We start from the raw sequence: 20,174 nt of genomic DNA on the forward strand, positions 1-20,174 counted from the left end.
ATCCGTTGTGGCTTGCCACCAAATGTTGCGTAATCTGATTGTATGGGCAACGTGAATTTTGTAGTACTTTCTGGAAGACACGCGGGAACCAGCGATTATTCTTCGATGACTCATGTATAAAAGCCGATGCTCTTGCGCCGCAGATCAGCATTCGACGACTGCCCACTGCCGACTGCATTAGCCGCTATCGTTTTACTTTCCGTGTAACTTGCTTTTGTCGGCACAGGTTCGCGAATAAAAAGTTAAGTTACACACAGTTTTTCTGCTATGTACTTATCGTCACTACTACGCCGCGACATCTGGTGGAGGCGCTAGTGCGCTCATGTACCGAAGGCCCTCGCGCAGCCGTGACCCAAGCCCGACACCAGAGCGACACTGGAGGCTGCGTATCGGCAACTGGGCTGAGAATCTCCGCGCGTTCTTTCGCCCTGGCCATCACAGAAGCCGGGTCGAAATCTTGCGCTTCTTATGTCCTTTTGACTACTTGCACCAAGAGCTTCAACTTCCGTGCCACTAATCATCAACGCGAATGATCATACACTGGCCAGGTAACAAAATTAGAATGACAAAAGTCCATTTGTCAGATCCATTTCCTCGTCAGCTGGCGACACATAACTGCTTGCGCTCGCAGAGCGCTACCGCCGGGGTTTTTTTCTTTCCATTCAGCTGCGCAAACGCCAAAAAGTCGCGTTATTCTGTTGTTTTTAATGAGGACAAAATCGTCACTTCCAACGGCCAATGCGCAGTTTTCCTTGTGTTGCGTGGCAGATGCCCTACACTTACTGCTACTCTCCTTCGGGCGGTAGAAAGCTAACCCAGATTTAGAGGAATCTATGAAAAAGGCATGAATGCAGCAAATAGGACAACGATTTTGTGCAGCAGCGTTGTGATTGTTTGTCTGAGCTTTGTGACTGTGAGATGCGGAAAATTTGCTGTATGCGGAAAAAGTCGTGGTGAGTGATAATTCATTGCGTGCTTCTCATAACCAGGCCATTGCACTGCCATAGTTCGCAGCCTCTCTCTTCAATAACCACCGAGGGATCATTTTTCATCTCAGAAACGTAAGGCGTACATAAGGAATGTTGTTTCCGTCAACCAGCCCATTGAAAAGAGCAAGTCATGCGGTTGCATGTATCAGCCCTCGTCAACTTTGAGTTACATCTTAGCGTGACAGCCCTTCGGCCGTGGGAGAGAGAATACCGTAGGGGCAGCGACACAAGACAAACACAAGTTTCATAGTGGACTGACTGAACTGACGCGCACTGCATTGCGATACGGATGAAACTTACCATGGGGGTTCGATAAACGGGACCTGTGTTTAGTTTTCGTCTAGTGAGCGTGGCCACTTGAAGCCTGACTAAACTGGAGCTCGCCAATTCAGCAGAAAACGATTATGCATGTACGTTCTAAACCGAAACTTGGAGACGCCGCAAACGCTAAATGACAACGCGTCATAATTTTTTATCTCGTCACACTGGCTTATGCAGTAACAACGCCTTTTCAGTCACCTCTGTCTTCAAGCGAGAACGCACAAATGAAAGCAACACATAATACCATGGTAGAAAGTCCTTAAAAGTCATCATTTTTTGCGCGCCATTGGGGAACTGAAAAATAGGACTTACATGCTACCTACTAAAAAAAAAATATTGACTATAGTAATGTATTTCGTGCCGTGGCATTCGCATAGAGGTCGAAGAAGTTCCAATACTTCGGCAATCTTCACAAATTAGATGTGACACGCAGCTATTCCAATAGAGCCTGCAGGCATTGTTAATTCTACAAAACGAAAAATCTTGTGCCACATTGTCCTAATTGTTATGTGCGATAGCATTCTTTTGGCATGAAAATAAAATAATACAGTCGAACGAGTCTGTAACGAAATGACCTACATAACGGACTAATATGTACACGCCAAATTCCTATTTCATATGCGTTCATATGCATTTTATATCTATCAAGCAATCTTTATTAGTGTTAAAATAAGGAATATACAACACAGGTAAATATGCAGGAGGAGGTCGCAAGCTTACAAACAGCAGGCGGGGCCTCCTTCTAGTGTTAATAATAATTAATAATAAGTTCTAATGTTAATACATTAGATAACTGATAAAGTGAACGTATACCAATATAAACAAGTTAGGAATGCTACTCTTAACAAAGACAGGGTTAAATATTTATTTGATTAAGTAGAAACTCATTATGAAACACACAGAGTTAACAAATTTAGCGGAACGCAACAGTTACACATTGAATAAGAACATTTTTATCTCCCGCAATAATACACCAACAGACAATATTTCTTTCACTTTAGATGTGAGTGAATTCCATAAAGAAACAGATAAAAAAGAATGCTCATTTTCTCATAATTGATATGTATTTTAGGCAGCAGATCGTTATTATAGAGCGCAAATCTAGTTTGGTAGATTATGAGCAGGCGACGAGAAACCTTAAAAAACAAAACGCAGATACTGTAACTATATCATTCAGAGATACGTAGTTGTTAAGCTGGACGAAAATAGGATGTGATGGCGCCAGTCGAGCTGCGGAAGTGATAAGTCGATCGGCTTGCCATTGCAGGACCTTCAGAGGCCAAATGTGAACTGAATATGAATTACCCCATGATGTAATACAAAAATTACGTGGCCGTGCATGACTGCGTAATACAGTCCTTTAAGAGCCTTTATGCTAAAACCTTTTTCACTCCTTTTGGATAGCGGTAGTTATCGGCATCTACCTCCGTGGTGTGAAGGCCAGTTTTCTCATACATACGGTGCCCGCGCGATTAACTCGAGATGCGTTCAGTTGTCACCACCTATTCAACGGTCCCGCGCATTCCTGTTGTTTCGCTAGTTCAACCTTCTTTGCTTAGACTGATCCAGGGACCAGGAAAGGGATTCGGTTTGTAGTCAGCTGGTCTGTATGCACGAGAAACGAGTTGCGACTGGACAAAACGCCAGTTGCGTTGAACTTGTCCTTTTCCTTCATTATTTCCTCGAGTGACGGCTCGCCGCGGCGGTGGCAGATCCTGAGAATCATATACCCGCGATATGGCTTAGATAAGGTGGAAAATAAAGTAATGCCATACAGCGTCCATCATTACACCGCGCAATAACCCTTTAAGAGGAAGCTTTAGCTCGGGCCCAACTCTGACGCGGCTTATTCAAATACATGTAAAACGAAAAAACGCTTTTTCAGATAACCCCTGGACCGATCTTAATGAAATTTGTTGCATTTGAGAGAGAAAGCTAAATTCTAGTGACTGTTGCAAGCGGAATGTTGATTTATGGCTTGAATTTTGTGAAAAAGATTTTAAAAAATTCGAAAGCTCGAAAAAAAATGACGCACGAATTTTATAAATTAATAACTCTGCATGAAAAACAGATACCGCGGTTCTATAAACGGCCTTCATTATATCATTCAAAGCGGACAAATCCGATACGTCAATTTATATCTTACGCGAACTTGTTGCATTGTGTACAAGGGTTCAGCAAAAGCTGTATTTCCATATTCTAAATTTTTTTTAGATTCATGTGTAACATATAAATGTTGTCACCTTTAGATGTAATATCAGATGCGATTCACAGAATTGCGATATTATTTTCCTTGCTGAGTTAAGAGAGTTGTAAACCTTATAGTTTAGCTTTCTGAAAATTTTTGATTTCTTGCCAATTTTTTCATAAGCAATTGACGATCTAAATAAAAAATTCGAAACTAACAGTCGCTAGATTTTATGTTTCTCTTTTAAATGCAAGGAACCTCGTCAAATTTGGTGCTGTGGTTGCCGAGAAAAACGAATTCTCCTTTTACATGTGTTTAGATAGGAGCACCCGAGCTAAAGTTTCCTCTTAAACCCATAAGCAATATGACTGTCACCCGTTACCTCGCTTGGTTTTTCCCTAATTGTACAGCACTTTTCGTGCAAAAGTGGCAACTGCAAAAAATAGCTGCAAGTAGTTGAGAAATTAAGCGACTTACTAAGGGAGAGAGCAAAGGCAACAGCCAAAGAGGAAGAAAAAGCGAATATTAACAAATTTAAGCGTTGTTTATGAAAATCTTTATAGATCAACATTTTTCAATTAAAAAGGAAGTAGAGAAAAGGCCGCCGGAAGTGCAGAACAATTCCGTGTGTTTTGAATGGCGCTTCTACACTTATCAGTCAAGCCGCCTGACGTAGCCACTTCTGTGCTGTGCTTATGCATAGGTGTTTTTCTAACCTTCCGTGGTGGGCGCAGTACGTCTATAACCGCAGCGTCCTTCGCTCTACACGGTTATACGGGACTGGCGGCCAGGCAACGTTACGCAACTTCCCAAATAACAATACGAGTCGGCTGTGGCACTTAAATTGGTAGATCTGTAAACGAAGAATCCAAAAGAACTGTGATTGTTCCGCAAATGTATATTCCTCTATAATTATTCCAGAGCTAATTAAAAAAAAACGCTGCTAGGGTCGGATACAATTCAAGTCTACAGCGAAGCCCCACACACGTCCTCATAACCGCCAGCCACTGCTCCTCTGCGAGGCTGCAAAGAATTCGTAATTCAGACCTTTCCTGTTACCCAAATCTGGCAGTAACTACAAAAATAAAATTATTAGCGCGCACATATTTACACATTTTCCCTCGCCTATTATTGTGGAATGGCGAATGTCTAATTCTTTATTGAAATGAAATGCTTGCTTCGCTGCGACTATGCAGTATATTGTCAAGTTGCACTTCAGTTGGCAGTGAAGTTTCATGAGTAAAACGGGCTCAGCAGTGAAATGAACTGTACCGCAGACTTTTGAAGATATATTTAAAGAATTCTGGAGTTTTACGTGCCGAAACCATGAGGCATGCCGTAGTGGGGGACTCTGGAAATTCGGACCACCTGGCGTTCTTTAACGTGCACCTAAATCTAGGTATATGGGTGTTTCCGCATTTCGGCCCAATCGAAAATGCGGCCGCCGTGCCCAGGATCGGAATTCGATCCCGCGACCTCGTGCTTCGCAGCTCAACATCATAGCCACTAAGCAACCATGGCAGGTATACTTTTGAAGAATGAAATGCTCATACTCCATAACCTTTGTACCATAACCATAACCTGTTGCACACCTCATTGCTTCCGTCGATGAACTCTTCAAGAGCAGCAGACGCTCCGGAGGTATCAAGTACGACACCATTTTCAAAAGACCACATGACGATTTTGTTTGCTTCTGTGATTGACCTGCGAGATACACCTTATTTAATTTCTCTTTTGCGAGTTTACGCGTCTTTATGGCGAATGGCGGGCGTTATTAACCTTTGTACTAGTAAAGGTACCCCCCCCCCCCTCCCATTCGCATAGAAAAGTTACTACAATCTCGTCGGACTTTGCCGTCTTCAAGAACGAACAACAACGCCACCCTCCACTAAAGCCGATTATAGATGCGACCCACAGATCTGAACGGGCTACGCCATTTGTGATTCGCGACGGTCTGCTTTAACACAAGAATTATTCAAACAACGCTGCTCCACTGCTGCTCGTCGTCCCAAAATGCCCGCGCCTTGCTGTACTTGGGCCATGCACGACGACCTTACATCCGGTAAGGTCGTCGTGCACTCGAACACTCCACCGCCTCCGACAACGTTCCTCAATCGTGGAAGACAACCAAGCAGTAGGTTGCCAGCTGTTATGTCTGCCAACACCACAAACAACCGACTACAACTCCTGCAGGAACTATGCAATCGGTTAGACCGCCGACTTCACCTTTTGAAGAAGTGGGTATTGATTTACTCGGTTCCTTTCCCAAGCCTTCCACTGGTTGCCGCTGGATAATCGTGTATGTGGATTATTTAACCAGTTATATTGAAACAATGCCACTTGTCTCAGCTACAGCATCCGATGTTTTGGGGTTTGTTCTGCATTCGGTTATCCTCCGCCACGGAGCTCCTCGTGGGGTGATAAGTGCTCGCGGCAGGCAGTTCACCGCCAACGTCGAGGAAAAGTTGCTACACCATTGTGGGGCTCAATATCGCCATTCCACGCCTTACCATCCGCAAACCAAAGGTCTCACAGAGCGCACCGATCATACCATCGTGAACATGCTTTCAATGCTCAGTGGATCATAAGAACTGGGGTGCCACATTACCGTTCATCACTTGTGCCTTCAACACAGCCAAGCATGAAGTCACAGAATAAGCACCTTTCTTTCTACTTTCGGCTCGCGATCCTCAAAGTTTTGTCGACACCATACTTCCTTTTTCATCTAACGAGGACGCTTCTGTCACGCAGATATTGTGTCGTGCCGAATAAGCACGTCGACTTGCCCGGCTCAGAACCCTACCGTCGCATCTTCATGCTAAGGCTCGCTACGACGCACATCTGCCCGTCAGATTCGCCAGCGTTGATTTCGTGTGGCTGTGAACACCGGTTCGGAAAAGGGACGTTTGCCAAAAGCTTCGTTCCATATTCGGCCCGGTTCGTCGTTCTCAAATGCTTGAGTGAAGTGACTTATATCATCGGTAAAGTGACGGCTGATAACAGCCATTCACGCAAGAGCAAGTTGTGCACGTCGCACAATTGAAACCGTACCATCAACGCGCACTCTGACTCGCTCGGTGAGCTTCGTCGGCCCCGGAGGAAAATTTAACGCCGCATCGGAGAAGTGTGGAAGAAAAAGAAGAAGCGGCGCGATGTTTTTGTTACTAAAGTCCCTCGGAAGAAAATAAGCCATCTCCTTTTTATTCATATTCTATCGCGACACGAAAGCTTAAGCATTGAATACACCGAAATCAGCGTCACAGGCTATTCGGTGGACAACACCGTCAGGGTTCGTCTTGTCTTGGTAACGCAGTTTTAAGTCAACAGAAAAGCCCATTTTATTTGCTTTTTGAGGGCAAGCGCCTTAGAAGAAAGTTGCTTATTGCCAGGCATCAGATACTCGTTGACGTAGCCTTTTCTTGTGCTCCAGAGAAACCGAGGCGTTGCGACGTTTCTTTGTAAACTCTGGGCGCTTGTCGCGCGAACACAAAGGAACAATAATGTTCTTGTTATCTGCGTCACCTGTTGTAACTCTGTGCTCCGACCCAATGTCCTCAAGCGTGACAGGGCAACCAATTTTATAGCGAAGCTCGACAACCTTTCTGCAACTTTCATCTTGCGTCGTTGGAACACACCTTATTTCTAGATTGTTTAGGTGTGAGCACTGTCCTAACTGGCCAATCTTGTGCAGCAAAATTGGTTTAGCAACATTTTCACCGTTCTCTTAGAGTGTAGGGAAAGAGAAGCGCAGGGAAACACTATCCTCTAGCATACCACCAGCACATTGCTCTCCGTCCTGTCATGTTTCTTGACGCAGAAGCATTTTTACTCACAAGCGTACATGGCTCGCCAGTGAAATCAGCAAGGTTATGTTTGAAGGCCCGATGTAAGCGAGCGCCGGAGGAGGATGATGTCAGGGAAACTACGGAGCACGCTGAGCGAAGTGTCGCTGAGTAGAACAGAAATTGACTGGAATAGAAATCGACGGCCGAAGTTTCTTTTTCGAATGTGGCGACGAACCCGCAAAGCCGGTACGTCCATATTGACGCGTGTACTTATTCTTTTCTCGGGTACTGCATTTCACCCGCTCACAACTAAAGTTATCGCTCAGCGCAAGGTGGGCCTGCATGATTTGCAACTTTCTCGAATGTCGTCCTTCATTTTATCTGTTGTGTATGTTCTCACCGAACCTCGTATAATCAGATTGTGTGCGCGACACCAATTGTGTAGCAGTACCTGGAAGGCACGCGGGCACAGGCGATTACCTGGGAACTTTGCACGAGCCCTGTATACGAGGATACGCACTTGAACCGCAGATCAGATTTCCGACGATCGCCCTCAGCGCTCGCTGCTATCCTTGTGCTTCACTGTTACTTGTTATGGGAAAAAGTACACCCAATAAAAATTGCGTGATTCACAGTGTTGCTAATGTGTTCTTCATCGTCACTACAACGTCACAACTGGAGGAGGCGTATTCGCGTCCTTGCATCGGACGCCCCCGTCAAACCCACATCCTGAAGACAACACCAGCGTCGCCCCGGACCATCGAGCAATCCACAGCTTCAAAACCTGCCCTCGGAGCACGCGCTTTTACCAAAAACGATCAGGAAAATCGTTACCGAGTCAGCTACAACCATGACTGACCGAGCATCGCCTGCAGCCATCGTACTGCGACAACCCAGTGAACCAGCTATCTTCCGCGGAGCTTCAAGCTTCATCCGACGACACAGAAACCTGGCTCGAGGCAATCGAAAGGGATTCAGCCTTGGATATCTGGAAATGTGAAACAAGCTGCGCCATTTGTATGTCCCCTTGAAGGACGCCGCGTAGACATGATTCTATAACCACGAGTCCCCACATGCAACGTGGGACCTGCTCCGCAGAAACTTCCTTAGTACCTTCACGAGCTTTGTCTGAAAATTAAGGGCCGCACGTCTACTGGAATCCCGAGTGCAGCTACCTAACGATAACGTTCTTATCTTTATGGAAGAGATAACCCGTCTTTTCCACCATGCCGAGCCGGAATTGTCCGAGAACAAAGTTCCCCTACTCAGGTGAGGTGTGAAGCAAGAACTTTTCGCCACAATGATACGGAACCCACCGAAGACCGCCGAAGAGTTTCTTCGTGGGACCACCAGCATCAAGAAAGCGCTCGAAGTGCGGAATAGGCAGTAGAACCTCCACATGCTCAAGGCAGACTGCGCCAAAATTAAAGCACGGTGCTCTAAGGATCTGAGGGAAACTACAAGAGCCTTTGTGCCCAAAGAACTGCGAAGGATGTTTGAAGCCTAGCAGCACCAGTTTGCGTTGATTGCTGATATTGTCAGGGAAAAAATTCTGCAGTGGCTAGCAGCACCGGAAACACAGCAGCCTCAGCCTGAAGCAATGAGCTACGCAGCCATCGCCCGCCATTCAGTCCCTCCTTCGCGCCCACGCCAGGGCCCGGTAAGGCGGCAGTTCTGTCGCCAGCGCCAGCCCGTCCGCCTGTCAGCCCACGCAATGGCCCGAGGAACACATAGGTGTGGCAGGCTCCAGATCACCACCCGCTGTGGAGCAACAACAGCTGAGTAAAGGAGAAAGAAGTAAATCGAACAACTATGCGAGCATTGAGAGAGAGTACTGAGCTAGAGAGCAGTGAAGCAGTAGCCGGCAACAGAAGCAGCTGAGCGCGAAGAAGTTAATTCAACAAAATGAAACCGGCCGGTGCACTGAGCGCATGGAGCAAAACTAACAAAATAGGAGAGGTCCTGACGCCTCGGTGTGCCATCTCCGTTTTGGGCACACGATTAGCTCGTATGGCGAAATCGGTGCAAGGTGCGAAGTTGCATTGCGACTAGCCGCCGGCAGAGCACGCTGCTGAAGCGCCGCTTCAGAACGAGACCTTCGAAGCTTCTGCAACAATTTTAATGAATAAAACGCGCAGCACACTATGCGTGGATATAGCCAGAAGCATCGCCGACCCATGTTAACTCTACGTGAAGTGAGTTCAGCGAAGGACACTCACAGCTCACATATTCGAAGCACGATTTTAAGATCATACACCACACACACACACACACAAAAAATCAAAGCCTCTTTCTTAAAGAAAAAAGGTTGAACGCGAAGCTTTCCCCCTATGCAAACATAAGCAAAATCTGAAGCCAACGACCACATAACAAAGTCGAGAAATGCTGTGCATAGGTGATCTGATTGGTTGTTCAGGATTGTACTTTTTGAACGCTGAAGTTGAATGAAAACACATTTCGTTAAGTTGTGTAGCCTTCCTTTTAGATCATGTAGCCGTTGATTACACGCACACACTCACACTTTCACGGACGACTCTACACTTGCACACTATTGCCTTGTGATCGCTGTGGGAGATGGTCAGAGGCTCTGCCATCCTAACGTGACACAGCCTGCTTGCAAAGGTGTGATCAATGCAGGAACGTTGCTTCGTGGGTCCATAGAGTAACATACTAAACGACAAGAGCGGATACTCGAGCCATTTCACGGCCGAGCTATGGAGCTTCGCCGATTCCGCTATGTGGCACAGCACACCAAGAAAAATGCGGCTGCGGCTAGCAGCTTGACAGGCGGCACGACCACTGGGCACGACCCAACATGTGCGAAACCTATTCAGGCTCTTTCTGTAAAATGCACCTGAGCATCGTTGTTGGGTTCTTCTGCCAGCGTCTGCTTTGTCGCCGTTTCATGGTAAGGCCACAGCAAGTTCTTTTGCGCGTTGTTAACGACTTATTCTCATCGCATGTCGTTATGTCACAGTTAGCCGCATGAACGAGTGACGACGGCCTTGCAGCCATGAACAGCTGTTGGCCATTGGCTACGCTGACTTTCATTTCGTATTCTGTTTTTTATGCGCAGCAATGAGCGGTGGTGCTAGCGATAACAGCGATGCGGCAGGGTCCGAGCTGCGAGGCATGTTCGATACAATGACGAAGTTAGAAAATAAAATAAGATGGTTCGTTAAGAAATGCGGCCTATGAACACATGCCGTTCGGGGCAGAGAGCTTCATGTTACGCGCAGCGACTGCTGAAAAGGTATGGTGCTCTACTTTTGCAAAATAAATGCAGCTATTTCTAAAGCGGTACACGTGCAATATTTGCAGTATTGCAATAATGCGCTCTCTCAACCTGTGTAGCAGGCTATGTGCGCTCGAGCGTTGTTAGCTGTTCTGCATTGGGCTGAAGATACGTGTTTTCATGTTTTGTGCATGAAGTCCTTACGGTAGAAAGTTCCTTGTTTCTTAGCATTTATAACAGTGCTTCCTTAACCGAAAAAAATACGCATTACATGAAGGAACGCACCATCTCCATTATAGACTTTTGCAGGCTCCAGTGTTGTTCATACGAAGGAACGTAGCATCTACATACAATAGCTTTGAAGCCTCCAGTATTGCTTACCTTGTGTCTGTTATTCTACGTATTGCAGGAATCTCCAGCATTTCCTCAAAATACACTGTACAGCCAAAGGACATCATGCATACTCAAGGGCAAAATTCCAAGTATCAGAAGACGATTGCAAGGTTTCGAAGACAGCAGGTGAAGACCACCAACACAAAGTACTTGATTGCAGCTGTTTAATGACGGACACACTGGCTTACACATTCCAGATGATATGTTGGTGCGTGCTCAATTATTTTTGCAGCCATTTCATTTCGGCACGCTACCATTCATATAATTTTGGTGCCCTAATTCACCCTCCTTCGCAGAAGTACAAGAAAAAACGTCATATTTCTTCCCCTTCTAAAACAATCCCATTTTGAGCAAATAATTGCTGTCGTGTAAGTGCAGTTTTTTTTTTCATTATCTGGATAGTTGCAACACGTCTTCTATGTGTTTTGCTGTGCAAAGTTATTGCCGTCACGCCATTAATTTCCCATTATTCTCCATTATACCAGTGTCACACGACCACTTTCAATCGCGATCAAGTCCGATCCGGATTGAAATTCTCGACTGCTATTGACTCCATCGCGCAGCTTGCGCAAAAGAACCAATCGCGACCGAGAAATTCAAATCGGATTGGGCTTGATCGCGTTTTATAGTGCGCCGTGTGACACCCGTATTACTTCCATTTCGCTGTTTCTTCCCGTTTTCATGTATCTGCGCCTCACAATCTTGCTGCAATAAATTGTTGTCGGCTATTTTCGTGTTCTTGACTGTGCAGGAAGTTGATTTATATTTAAAGAACACGGCACATTTATTTACGATACGCCTTTTATCGTGAGTTACTAGACGTACAATATCATAAGCGACAAAGTTCTACTTCCTCTACAGTTGGCATAATTGTTGCGCTAAGTTAAAGCTTGAAACAGCAAACATGAATTAAATTAAACTAACATGAGTGAAACACCTTTGCGCGCTCGTCGTCAACACATATAAACATCGGCACAAGCGCCTGCAAGAAATCATTCGATTTAAACAACAATATGGGTCACGCAAAAAAAAAAAACGAAACTGAAATTAGGGCCTCCGAGATTCGGCGGTGTGCGCGACCATCTTGGAGGCTGATGCGTTTCGCCGATTCCGCTAGGTGCGCTGAAGCCAAAGTCGGCCGCAGGCGCCTATGGAAGTGTCCACTCCTTACGTTTACTATGTTACTCCATGGTGGGTCTCTGTACACTCTTAAGCAAAATTACATCCTTTTGCCACAAAACAATAATCGTCGTCTGTCTTGTCCGCATTTCCTTTCTTTAACGTGGCGAGCCCGGTACTTTCCAGTAACGAACGGCATGCGCGTTATCAGCATGACATACCATTCCCGACAGGAAAGTAGTGGGCACGGCTTTTTCAAGAAAGGAAATGCAAGCAAGGCAGATCACGATTATCGTTGTGTGGCAGAGATACAACCCAAAGGGTGTAACTTTGCCCAAGCGTGTAACGTCTTCAGCTTCAACGAGTAGCGATCTACCATGAAACTCGATCCATTTGTCGTGTTCTTTCGCCACATCGATGTTAAAGTCACCACAGACGAGGATCGGCGTACTATGTGGCGAAAGGTCATCATCGTTTCTGCCAGGAACGTTTCCGTGTCATAACGAGACGAGTTCGCTCTGATGTACAGACTGACGATGACAAGACCAGCAGGCATCTCGGCTGCACAAGCGTCTGCCACATGGCTCCTTCATGCCGTTTTACGATACACGGGATCTGCCTGAAGGGCACCATCGCGCGCGCTTACGTTCGCGTACGGCAGCTTCTTATGCCCCAACCACAGGCACGCGCCGGAAAGCTTCGGCGCGCACCGAAGAGTCAAATGAGTCAAATGCGTCAACACGGCGAAGCGGAACGTCGCGCAGCGATTAGACAGTTTTAGTATAGCGTAAAGCAGCAAACGCAAAGAGTTAGCGTTAGCGTTGCGTGCACCACACTGCGCATGCGCTATACGTAAACGCTGCTGGAGCTCTTACGTACGTACGCTATTATTTTCAGGATTTAGCGTTGAACGCTAACGCACGCAAGGGGAGCCTTACGTACGGCAAGATGGCGGCGCCGGTCGAAGTGAGAGCAGCCCGCTTCGGATCTATCGAGTCGTCTGCCTGAACTGCTAGGCTCTATCTTTCCCCACTAATGCTCGTGTTCGCCTTAGATTTGTGTGATGATGCTTCGGCAGCGGCGCACAGGCGACAAATGGGCGTTGTTTGCGATATACGTCCTCGATTAGCCGGGCAGTAGGCTTAACTAGAGGGTTTGCTAATGTTTGCTCATGTTTGCTGTATCCGCCTCGAGATGGCGCCCAAGTGTATTTCGCTCGTTCGCTTGGTGTAAAGCCGCATGTGAAGCCGATGCATGTCATGTTTTCCGCGGCAAAACACAGTAGTGTGGTCGGTGCTGTGGTCACAATGCGTGTGTTTTACCAACGACGACGATATGAACCTCGTGAAGGAGGTTTTCGCCTTGAACCCATTCGGATAGACGTCAAGGTGGGCGTCCGTTGCAAAAAATTGGAAATAAGTGGGAAATCTGCTTTCTGGAAGCGAAATTGCCGGCGAAACGTCCCCTCCGGTGTAGCTTCGACGTTGAGTGGATCTTGAGGACACGTATAACCTGCGCGGTCGCTCTCATTCCCGAAGCATGAGGGCGTCTATGTCATCCCAACTTAAAAAGGACACGTAATATGGGTCCCACAGAACACTCGATCGCGGCATGCGAAGATTAATCGGTGTGTTTCGCGACTCTCGACAAAACAACGCTCAAACCAAACACCTACATGCGTAATTAACGCAGCGACTGTGGCTTTCGACAAGCTTGACTTAGAGACACACTTGCGGATTCGGCATTGGATAAGCTCGACATTTCGTGTGGATTTGGCTTTCCAGTACTTTGTGTTTTTACATCTAGATGGCGCTGTATTTGTTTGCGTTAACGTTAACGCTTTTCTCCGCTCCGCTATTCTAAAACACTACCTTGTGCCGCGCAGTGCAGTCTTTCTTTGCGTTAGCGTTGCGTCGCACGCTAACGCTAACGCAAGGATTTTACGCTATACTAAAACTCTCTATTATGTCTACTGCCGATGCTAGACGTTTGCCGACGCGCGGCGAAGCTGCGACGGCGTGCACCAATGAGAGGCTGCGACTTGTCGCAGGCGTCAACCAATCGGAGGCTGCGGAGCCTCCGGCTGCTAGGCCTATGATGGCCACCCGTACGAAGGCGCCGGCACCAACGGTCGTCCGAGTTCCTTGGGCGTACGACGCGCGTGGGTTGTGGCAGTGCGACGTGGATCCGAAGCGACTTCGAACGACGCCGACTAATCCAACCTGCCCACTGGGTTCCGCCGGGCTCAGTGCGATCGTCTGCTAAAACAGCCAACCTAATCACGATTACCGCACCGTCTGTGCTTGTTGTATGTGTATTTTGTTGTGCTCAAAACGAATGGAAACATGTTTACGAGTTCCGAAGTCTGGATAATCAGCGCTCGCCTATCGCCGATGTTGTTCACGTTACGCGTATGGCCTAGCGGGTCCATCGAGTTCGTAACTGGCGAGTGAACGAGGCCAGCTAAGAAACTCTGTCGAAGGAAGTGAATTTTCAGGTCCGTTTGGTGCTGCAGTGATTTAAAATATGGCACTCCTGACTTCGTGTGATGTGTGATGTGGTGAATGAACCGTGTGGATGTTGCGTTGGTCAACCGCGGCGTGTTTCGTGTGGTGTCGGTTGACTCAAGTTTCACGGGCAAGCTCTGCGCTGTTTCCAGTGGTAAAGATAACTTCCGAAAGCGAAATACACTAGTAGCCGAACTATTGGAAGTACTTACATGATCAGCCGTCCCGCCTGTTTTAGCGGACACTGCGCTCTTCTATTCGGCATGTGAATCCAGTTCAGTACAAGTTCACTGTACTCATTCACTCACTTCTTTCAAGTGCGTCCGTCTTTTGGGCTAGTTGGGGATAATTCGCTCGTGTAGCAATCAAGAACACTGACGCACTGAAGCATACGTGACAACGCAGTCATATTTCAGTCAGTGTGTCCTTATAGTTGAGCACTGCAAAAAGAAATTATCTGTTTGCAACGTGTGCCCTGTGTGCAGTGCATAGCAGGACCTGCATCGTGCAAGACCTATGCATGTAGCAGCGTATACCACGGTTGATTCGATGCCCGCTTCAGAAGCAGCAAGTACTGAGTCAATGAAACTGTAATTGATTTTTTATCTCACTTTTTGCTTATGGAAAGTGTAGATGGCGTGAGTGCATTGTGGGGAAGGTGAAAAGGTGTCATCAGTGTTTTGTGCAGTCGGTATGCTTAAACTGCTTGAATCCCTTCAGCTTCTACTAAAATGTATTTTGCTGCGATACTATGAATTGTAGTCAGGACAAAGATCTACTCAAAACCAAGTTACTAATGCATCTGCGCAGAATGTGTTTAATTAACAAGTTAACACTTCCACAACAACAATATGCCGATGCACAGCATATGTGCTTACAATAAATACATTCCGTAAAGGTGAACGACTGGGCCTACAACATCAAACTTTGTAGTAGCACTGTAAAAAGTGCTGCCATGCGTATCAGCCACAACGAAACTGCTGCACGTCCAACCTTCTTCCTTGGAGGCACCTCTATAAAGACTGTTCGGGCCCTTCCCATTCTGGATGTAACATTTAGCTCTTCTCTCAACTTTTCCGCATATGTCACCAGCACTGTACGTAAGCACCGGCCCATTCTTGGGTTTGTGTCCCGTGTCTCCCTTCCCTGATGACCTAAGGTTTTCCGAGCACTGTACACTTCTATCATTCTGTCACGAGTTGAGTACTGCTCATGAGTATAGTTCCCGTACCAAACTCGCGACGCTAACAAACTTAAGCTTGTTCAGCGCCGGACAATACGCACCCTTTACTCCCGTCTTTTCGGTGACACATCGCCAGCGTGACACATAATTCAAAATATTTCTGGAGCTTTGTGGGCTCTCTCCTAAAAAGAGTGCCAAAGATGTACGTCTTCTTCATGAAAGTAGTGGTGTTGTCTCGAACACAGCTGATGCCTTTGCAGAACATTTCTGTTTGCTACATGGTGTGAAATATGCTTCAAGTAACCTTCCTTCTCAGTCTGGCGCAGTGTATGCCAACAGTCAATGAAAACCTTGTTTCCAAGTATATGAAGTGCCTTAAACTTTGCCTTAAACTTTCCCTTTCTTGTGGTGTTGATGGCATTTCCTCCACAGAGATTAACCCTTTGAGACGCTGTCTACACAATTGGGCCCAGCAGGAGCGTGCATCAATAGCAAAAGCACTGATGAAAGCAATGGTATTTAAAATGTGTTTCATACATCTTGAAACACTTATTATTGGAACTGTGCTGCAATTTTGAATAACGTGCAGAATGTTTTAACAAAATGAGTGGGAAGGTAGACGGCTGGGTGTTGTTACTCTGTGTCAGTATGTTGTATGTATCGGGTTTACTTCTTTCATTGTTTTTTACAATGTCGTGCACCAGGCATAATTTTCAAGTGGCTGGATAAGTGCTTTTCAAGCTTTTCAAACACGAAATAGTACATGTTCTCATATTTGTGTTCCTGTAGTGAGTTTTCGCATGGAGTTGAAATTTTGTAAACTTGACAAAACTCGCTAAACAATTGAAAATTCTTAATATTTGTTGCAGCTGTACATTTTCTACGATTCTGAGGAAGCAAGAGATGTGGTGAAAGCAACTTTTCAATCAACGGGATAAAGTGGTGTCTGAAAGGGTTAAGACGTATGGAAGCATACTTGTTCCTCGTTCTCACAAGCATCTTCAATAGTTCTCTAAAGTCTAGTACCTTTTCTAGCACTCGGAAGGTAGCATGAACATTGCCCAAGCACAAATCAGGTGCTAGATGTGCAGTTACTAACTGCCGACCTATATCTATCCTCTTCAGTGCGTCAGGTGTTTGAATCGATATGGGATTCCTTGCTTTCTGTTAGTGCTAAGAGCATTTTAATAAATGAACAGCATGACTTTGTGTGCCGACAACTTAAAACTATTTCAGACTGTCAGCAGTGTTCACCACTGCATCGACTTCCAAAAAGACATTTTTTCACTCTCAAACTGGTGCAGAAACAATAAGTACTCTTAAATGCTTCCAACACTATGGCATTAAGTTATATGCACAAAACGCACCATGTGAAATTTTGATACACGCTACGTGATGCTCCACTCCTTAGGGTCGATGAAATGAAAGATCTTGTTGTGTACTTCGACAAAATGCTAAGCTTCTCTTCACATAGATGATTACACAAGATGCCCTTCACGCTCTTGGAATTGCATGATTTGCACTCACCTGTTGTGTTTCTGAAATTCTGCTGTTTGCCTCCAACTACTAGAGTATGCCTCTGTAGGAGGGGGGTGCAATGAGCAAATCTAATTCTGACCTCATTGAACGCATCCAGAACAAATTGATATCTATCTTAAAGCACCACTTTTGCCAATATGGCGACCACAGTTGAGCCTTCTCAAATATGCTTCAACTCGCACCTCTAGATTCAAGTCTTAATTAATCACACCTTTTGTTCCTGTATAAGGTGGTCCATGACATTATACATTCCTTAAAGCTTCTTGATCATATGCATGTGTTTGTGCCGCAACAGTATACCAGGTAGCATTCCACATTCGTTGCCTGGGCTTGTTACAAGATTGTGCTAATAAGACGACTCCAAAACATACTTCAGAGTTCATTTCCTGTGTTTTGTGTATCTGTAGATAACCACGTAGGATTAACTCCCTTTTACTTTTCCGCGTTTCCTTTTTTCCCTATTTGTTTCTCTATCTTCCATTTTTTTGTCTACTACATTCATGTTTTCTCTACATTTTGTCTCACATAGTGCTCGTTAAGTGCACCAGTACAAAGGCTCTCTAGCTGTTCCTGGGCACTACAATAAAAATTTGAATGATTGATTCTTATCGTAGTATAAAATTGTGCTTTTTAAGCATGTACTAGTATACTATTTCAGTGCAGTAGCTTTCGTGCAATTAAAGAAAGGGCATGAATTAAGAAGAGAGAGAGAAAATGATAAATGAAAGGTAGGGAGGTTAACGAGGACTGAGCCCGGTTGGCTACCCTACACTGGGGAAAGGGAAAGGGAGACAGAAAGATTAAAAGAAGAGAACGTCCACTGGGGATATCAGTCGGTCACTCAGTCCGGATCACAGAGATCACAAGATTGAGAGCTGTGCAGAGGTCTTGCCTTTCATCTTCAAAAGATGGGCAGTAGCACAGTAGGTGTTCTATGGTTTCCTCGACACCGCAGGCATTGCACTCGGTGCTATCAGCCATTCCAATGAAAAATGCATATGTATTGGTGAATGCGACGCCCAAACGCAAGCGGCACAGCACTGTTTCCTCATTTCGCGGAATACCTGGCAACAGCCGCAGCTGCATAGAGGGATCGAGGGAATGCAATCGATGTTGAGTGAATTCAGGTGTGTGCCACTTTTTCAATGTCAAAAGAGTGCGCTAGCTTGCCTAAGTGTTGGGCTGCGTCGGTCCGCGATAAAGGTATAGAAACAAGGGTTGCTCCTTCGTTCCTTCGTGGGCTTTCCTAGCAGCTTCGTCAACGAGGTCGTTGCCGGAAATACCGCAATGACCAGGCAGCCACTGAAACACGACGTCGTGTCCTTTCATGATAATGTGATGGTGCATTTCTCGTATCTCCGACACGAGTTGTTCACATGACCCGCGACGAAGGGATGACAGAAGACATTGTAAGGCCGCCTTTGAGTCGCAGAATATTGCCCACTGATTAGCCGGTTGGTTATTAATATAATCAACGGCACCTCGGAGGGCAACAAGCTCCGAACCGGTCGATGTTGGCAAGTGAGAAATCTTGTATTGGATGCTTAGTGATCATGATGGTATAACCACTGCGCTGGTGGAGCTCGTCTGAGTGGAATACCAATCCGTATATATGTGGACTCGATCAAAGTAGAAATTGTGCAAACAATCCAGAGCTGCTTGCTTCAAGGCCAAGGTAGGCAGGTCGGTCTTCTTTCTTATCCCTGGAACCGTAAGACGCACCTGAGGTTGTTTTAAACACCACACAGCTGAGGTTGAACGTGCTGAGGGTGTGAAGCCCGATGGTAAGGAGGCACGATGGATGCTGACCTTGTTGGAGAAGGACGCCTGTGGTTGTCGTTCTGGCATGAATTAAGAAAGTGCAATAATATGCTGTGTGCCTGATCATATGCATTGTGCTATTAATTTCTTCTGAGTTTTAATAATGGGTGGCTACTGTATACAGTGTTGTGCAATAAAATAATATGCCACAGCAATTATTGCGTGCCGCGCAGAACAAATTGAATATATCTTTCTCAGTCAAAACATCATAGCAGGCTGAAAACAATAAACTGCAATTTTTTTTGTGGTTACGAAGTGTATAAATTGTAAAAATAACCTGTTTATATATTTCTCATACTATGCAAATGAGCTGCTCCCATACATTCGAATAAGTGCTTCAATAGTACGACTTGGCAAAGGGCAACGAAAGACTCCTATTAAAACCCTCTCATTCTCAAGCTTGTATTATCTGACGGTATGTCATTTCATTAATGTAAAGAAAGGCAAAATTGATATGTGGAAACCAGTGACAATAGAACATGACCCTTACACTGTGAAAGTGTTTTGTAGCAATACACTCAATGTGAAGGCCTCCGGATGCGGTGTTGATGCATCAAAACAACCTAGAATAATAGAGGTGCTCCATGGGCTAGATTTGGCAGAATCAAGAATTGGGGGGAGCTACCAAAAAATGAAATGGTACAACAGTTTTTGATATATGGCATCGTCGTGCAGGTGTTTGCAAAGCGATCATGCAGATAGACGACGCGCGAGCGCTGATGTCGATATTTTGTACAATATTGTTACTTCAAAAATAAAAACAAACTGTTGCGGCAGGCGTATATATTCATTATTCAAACGTCTTTTTTATATCTAAAAGCACATACAGATCACTAACTTATTGTTTCAAGCTTAGTTTACAGCAGGCTGTTTTAGGCCGGACTTTGACGGATGAAGACGGAATAGTGCAGCAACAGTGCGCCGCAGCCGAGAAGTGAGCTTCGGTGCGCGTCGGAGCTTCTGTCTAATGGTTGCGTGCCCTCTTCCTCCCACCAACGCGAAGCGAAGCGTTCGCTTGTCGGGGCGCGCCGAAGCTTGCCGACGCGTGCCAGTGGTTGGGGCATTAGGCCGTGTCCGGCACCCGCAGCCTACCC

General features: G+C 45.8%; 1 protein-coding gene across 2 annotated transcripts in view; it reads left to right on the forward strand.

The window, feature by feature from the left end:
* Positions 1 to 772: 772 nt before the first annotated feature.
* The window catches only part of LOC126540288 (uncharacterized), an 87,507-nt gene continuing 68,105 nt past the window's right edge, over positions 773 to 20,174 (forward strand). For both annotated transcript variants that reach the window (XM_050187092.2, XM_055075944.1), the window contains exon 1: positions 773 to 953. In XM_050187092.2, coding sequence (XP_050043049.1) covers positions 845 to 953 — 109 coding nt within the window. In that variant the 5' untranslated portion in view covers positions 773 to 844. The remainder of the gene's footprint in view (positions 954 to 20,174) is intronic.

Source organism: Dermacentor andersoni, chromosome 2 (assembly GCF_023375885.2).
Source record: "Dermacentor andersoni chromosome 2, qqDerAnde1_hic_scaffold, whole genome shotgun sequence".
NCBI classification, from domain to species: Eukaryota; Metazoa; Arthropoda; class Arachnida; order Ixodida; family Ixodidae; genus Dermacentor; species Dermacentor andersoni.